The 5688-nt window shown below is 48.9% G+C and overlaps 1 protein-coding gene across 1 annotated transcript; it reads left to right on the top strand.

The window, feature by feature from the left end:
- The first annotated feature begins 4018 nt into the window (after positions 1-4018).
- LOC118833049 (fizzy-related protein homolog) lies at positions 4019-5362 on the top strand. The gene is made up of 2 exons (XM_036740436.1): positions 4019-4266; positions 4534-5362. Exons 1-2 carry the CDS (start codon positions 4019-4021, stop codon positions 5360-5362), a joined length of 1077 nt encoding a protein of 358 aa, XP_036596331.1.
- The last annotated feature ends 326 nt before the right edge of the window (positions 5363-5688 follow it).

Genomic DNA, 5688 nt, shown 5'->3' with positions numbered 1-5688 from the left:
CTGCTCACCCAGCTGAAAAAACATGAGGAATCTCCAAGGAAGGAGATGTTAGTTTGATGTAAGGAAACACCATGGAACTGAGGCATGCCCTATGCTGGGAAGAGCTGATTTCCTCTGCAGTAAAGCTCTGCAATTTCAGGCCAGCTGCCCCCTTGCTGGGGATGAAGCGGTGGGCCTCTTTGTGGGTTGGGCTCCATGGGCACTGAGCTCTCTTCCCAGGATGTGCTGTTCCCCAGTAATTTTCCCCAAGTACCAGAGACTCAGCTGTTTGCATATTGGTCTTTTGGGGGTGATGTTGACTGTGTAAATGAAATGGTTTTCTTTTGTCTCATTTTCAAGGGTGTGCTATGGTGTACTGGCATTTTTTCTTCTTGGCTGCATAAAGTCACTTGAGGAGGATTTACTTTTTCTTAATTCTTCTTCCTCCTTTCCTTCCTTCCTTCCTTCTCTTCTCTCCTTCCTTCCTTTATCTCCTTCTTTCCTTCCTTTCTTCCTCTCCTTTTTTCCTTCCTTTTTTTCCTCCTTTCCTTCCTTCTTTCCTTCCTTCCTTCCCTTTTTCCTTCCTTCCTTCCCTTCTTTCCTTCCTTCCTTCCTTTCTTCCTTCCTTCCTTCCTCCCTCCCTTCCTTCCTTCTTCCCTTTCTTTCAAGCTAGGTGGCCTAGTCAATAGAGCACCATGCCTAGAGTCAGGAAGACCTGAGTTCAAACTCAGCCTCAGATACTTACTAGCTGTGTGACTCTGGACAAATCACTTCCCTTTGTTTGTCTCAGTTTCCTTATTTATGATATGGAGATGGTATTAGCATCTGCCTCCCAAAGGATAAAATGAGATAATAACTTGCAAGGGCTTAGCACAGTGCCTGGCACATTAATACTTTTCATAAAGCTTAATAAATGCTTCTTTCCTTCCTTCCTTTCCCTCTTACAGCACATTGGCAGAGCCGGGATTCCTGGTTCTGGAAGGGCTCTGACCAGTGCCCCACTCTAGCCTTGGGTAGATTGGACCAGGGAATAGGAAGGCACCAGTTTGAATCCCATCTCTGCCAGCTCTTAGCCACTTGGCATTAAAAACTAGAGGCTCTGGGTCTTCTCCTTTCTTCAGGGCCATGCTTGGCCATTACAATCACCCAGCATTCTATTCTTGGTTTTTCTTTTCTTTTTTCCTCTTGTTTCTGCTTACATCCCCCTGCATCAACTCATGGAAGTCTTCCTCAGCTTCTCAGTAATCTTTCTATTCATGTTTCTTACAGTGGTACATTGATCCACCATTACATTCCTCGGCTGCAAAGGGCGTTGCCACCTGCAGGGTAGAGGGAGGCTGTGGAGTAGTTGCGGCTGTCCCATAGAAGAAGCACAATCTTGGGAAGCTACAGAGCTTTGGGCCTGGGGTGCCTCGTGGCTGCCAAGTGATATCGCCTTGCCTCAGCCCCCAGCCCCTACCCTCAGACCCTGGAGAGCAGCCAAAGAAGGAGCTTCAAGCAATCAGCATCATTCAAACTCTGGCTGTTGGCCCACAAGCATCCCAACCCCTGAGTCTGAGACAGCTCACCTCTCCGCCATGGATCTCGCAAGGCATCTGTCTCCTCCACAGACCTACATCTGAAGAGCATAAAGCCTGTGAGTTTCTATCTTTCCATCTTTCCGTATCTCTGTCCCCACCTTTCCCTCTGACACAAGAACCCCTGGGGCTCCTCCTCCCAAACTGACCTTGGTAATTTTCCGCAGATCAAAATCCCAAAAGGCATCTTCTCCACAGACTCACATTCAAAAGAAAGCACCTGTGGCCTGTGAGTGCCTGTCTCTCCATCTCTTTTTTCCCTTTGTATCTGCCTTCTCCCTTGAACCAAGATTCCCAAAACATCTTCCCCTAGACTTACCTTGGCCATTTTCCCTAGGACCAAGTTCCTAAAAGGAGTCTTCTCCACACACTCACATCCAAAGGAGAAGCTGAGCACAGCTTGTGAGTGCCCACTGTCCATTTGTCAGCCTCTGTCCTTGCTGCCTCGCCTGGACCAAAATCTCAAAAGCATCCCCTCCCAGACTGAACTTAGCTGTTCTCCCTATTCTCAGATCCCAAAGGCATCTCTCCCCAGACTACCTGTGGCCATTCTTCTCAGGACAAGATCCCCAAAAGCATCCCCTCCCAGCCTGAACTTAGCCATTCTCCCTATTCTCAGATCCCAACGGCATGAAAAACTATAGGCTCTGGGTCTTCTTTCTTCAGGGCCATGCTTGGCCATTACAATCACCCAGCATTCTGTTCTTGGTTTTTCTTTTCTTTTTTCCTCTTGTTTCTGCTTACATCCCCCTGCATCAACTAATGGAAGTCTTCCTCAGCTTCTCAGTAATCTTTCTATTCATATTTCTTACAGTGGTACATTGATCCACCATTACATTCCTCGGCTGCAAAGGGCGTTGCCACCTGCAGAGTAGAGGGAGGCCATGGAGTAGTTGCGGCTCTCCCATAGAACGAGCACAGATTGACCGTGGCCATTCTTCTCAGGCCAAGATCCCCAGATTAATCTTGATCGTTCTCCAAGATTCTCAAAGGCATCTCCTCTCAAACCATCCTCCTCCCAGACCAACCTTTGGCATTCTTCTTGGCCTGGATTCTTTCCAGACAAAGATCAAAAGCCATCTCTTCTATCAACCCATAACCAAAATGAGAGCACCTGTGGCCTGTGGGTGTCTCCTTTTCCAATACTTTCTGGCACTGTCTTTTCTCTTGGACCAAGACTGACCTTGGCCATTTCCCCTTGGACCAAGTTCCTAAAAGACGTCTTCTCCAAAGATCCACATCCCAAGTGGGAGCACCTATGGCCTATGATCTGTCCATCCATCTGTCTCTCTGTCCCTGCCTCCTCCCCTGGACTGAGATCTCAAAGACATATCCTCACAGACTGACCTTGGCCATTCTCCCCATTCTCAGATCCCAAAGGCATCTCCTCCCAAACCATCCTCAGTCATTATTCCCAGTCCCAGGTCCTCAGAGGCATCTCCTTCTTAGACCCACATCCAAAACAAGAGTACCATAGCCTGTTAGTGCCTGTCATTGGTCTCTCCCTGTCTTCTCCAAGGCAGGGCCAACGCAGTGACCAAGATCCCAGAGATCCCCCCCAAGACTGATCTTGGCCAGCCTAACCCTAACCCTAAATTCTCCAGACCCAAATCATGGAAAGTATCTCCTCCTGTGGTGTGTGAGTACCTGTCTGTCCCCAGAACCAGGATCCTACACATCTCCCCATTCTCCCCAGACCAAGATCTCTTCCCTGACTGATGGTAGCCATTCTTTCCAGACCAAAATCTCAAAAGGCATCTCTTCCACAGATCCATATTCAAAGGAAGAGGATCTTCAGTGTGGGTGCCCCCATCTGTCTGTTGTCTCTCTGTCCTTGCCTTCTCCCTTGGACTGAGATCCCAAAAGAATCTCCTCCCATACTGACCTTAGCCACTTTATCCAGGACTAAAATACTAAAAGGCATCTCCCCTGCAGACCCCACATCATCAGTGAGAGTACTGGGAGCCTATGAATATCTAACTCTCCATTGGTCCCTGCTTTCTTCCATTGACCTAAACTATGGGTGGGGAATCTGTGGCCTCAAGGCCGCACATGGCCTTCTAGGTCCTTGGGTGCAGCCTTTTGACTGAGCACAAGTTTGACAGAACAAATCCTTTTATTAAGGGGATTTGTTCTGTGAAGTTTGGATTCAGTCAAAGGGCCATCCTTGAGGACCTAGAGGGCTACATGTGGCCTCAAGGTCACAGGTTCCCCACCCCTGAACCCTAAAGGCCCAAGACTGACCTTAGCCATTCTCTTTAGGTCCAAGAACCCAAAAGGCACCTTCACTGCTGATCCATATCCACATCAATCAACTGTGAGTGTCTGAGAGATCCAGAAAGGAATTGACAGGCCCAGTCTGTGCCTAAGCTGACTTTACTAAAGGTTGTGTCTCACATGGGCCAGACCCAGGGTGAGACCCCACACAGAGCCTAGAAAAGCTGACCAGTGCGGAAGCCAAGATGAGCAAACATGGAGACCGCTACATTCCCTCCCGAGCAGGAGCTAAGTGGAGTCTGCACTTCCACAGCATAGATGACCCTGAAAAATCCCCCAGGCAGAAACAGAAAGAAGATCCTTGGGGCAATGGCAAAGATAAGCCAGTCTATTCTGCCTTGCTGAAGAATGAGCTGCTGGAAGCTGAGATCCAGACAGTCCAGTATCCAAAAGCAGAGGCCCAAACACCTGGCAAGTCAAAGAATCTCTTCACATACTCCCCCAGCACTAAGCGCTGGAGACCTGATGATGGCAGTGAAATCACTCCATATGCCTTATCCCCCATCAGCCAAAAAAGCCAGACTCTGCTTCTATCACAACGGAAACCCACTAAGAAAATCCCTCAAGTGCCATTCAAAGTCCTTGAGGCTTCAGGGCTCCGGGATGACTTTTATCTGAACCTCTTAGATTGGTCTTCTCTCAACATTGTTGCTGTTGGACTGAGTACCTGTGTTTATCTGTGGAGTGCATATACATCCCAAGTGACCAGGCTTTTTGACCTGTGTGACGAAGGAGATTCTGTAACCTCCGTGGGCTGGTATGAAAGAGGGAACTTGTTAGCAGTTGGCACACAGAGAGGCTTTGTGCAGATCTGGGATGTAGATGCTAAGAAGAAAGTGTCCACGATGGAGGGCCACAAAGCTAGAGTCGGTGCATTGGCCTGGTATGCGGACCAGATTTCTTCTGGGAGCAGAGACACACGGATCCTCCAGAGAGATATCCGGGCATGCCCCCTGCAGTCTCAGCGCTGGCTGCAAGGTCACAAGCAGGAGGTGTGCGGGCTGAGGTGGTCCACAGATCACCAGCTGTTGGCCTCTGGTGGAAATGACAATAAGCTTCTGGTCTGGAACCATTCCAGTTTCAGGCCTGTCCAGCAGTACACCTATCATAAGGCAGCTGTGAAAGCCATCGCATGGTCTCCCCATCAGCACGGCCTGTTAGCCTCAGGTGGTGGTTCAGCTGACCGCTGCATCCGATTCTGGAATACACTGACGGGGCAGCCCCTGCAGCGCATCGATACTGGTTCCCAAGTGTGCAACTTAGCCTGGTCCAGACACGACAACGAGCTGGTCAGCACCCATGGATATGCAGAAAACCAGATCGCCATCTGGAAATACCCCTCCTTGACACAAATAGCCAAACTCACAGGCCATTTATACAGAGTTCTGTATCTGGCAGTGTCTCCTGATGGCCAGGCCATAGTTACAGGGGCTGGAGATAAGAGCCTGAGGTTTTGGAATGTTTTTCGTAAAGCCCGTTCACAAAAGGAATCTGGATCTGTTCTCAGTCTTTTCACTAGAATCCGGTAACTTCTCAACCCCACACACCAGGACCATACTACATCCACTCAAGGAAAAATCATTGTCTCATCAGTCTGCATAGAACCCCAGTGATCAGCGGGAAGAGAAAAGGGGTGGGATGGGCAGGTGGAACTGGAGAAACCTTCAAGATTATTGCTAATTAGCAGATTCTAGACATCATTGAATAGTATCTAGGGAGGGCACAAGGTTGAAAGGAACCACTCAGAATTTATGAGCCTGTCCTTCAGAAAGGACAGAGGAGAACCAAACTGGATGGATCTCCATTCACACTCTGGTCAAGAATGCTGTGGTTAGAACCAGTAAAACTTAAGCAC

This window comes from Trichosurus vulpecula (assembly GCF_011100635.1).
Source record: "Trichosurus vulpecula isolate mTriVul1 chromosome X unlocalized genomic scaffold, mTriVul1.pri SUPER_X_unloc_1, whole genome shotgun sequence".
NCBI classification, from domain to species: Eukaryota; Metazoa; Chordata; class Mammalia; order Diprotodontia; family Phalangeridae; genus Trichosurus; species Trichosurus vulpecula.
Note: the sequence above shows the minus strand (reverse complement) of the source record. Positions and strands in the feature narration are given on the sequence as shown.

Coding starts and splice junctions, on each gene's coding strand:
- LOC118833049 (XM_036740436.1), top strand. CDS start 4,019: ATGAGCAAACATGGAGACCGCTACATTCCCTCCCGAGCAGGAGCTAAG. Junction 4,267..4,533: donor AAGTCAAAGAATCTCTTCAC/ATACTCCCCCAG, acceptor ATATACATCCCA/AGTGACCAGGCTTTTTGACC.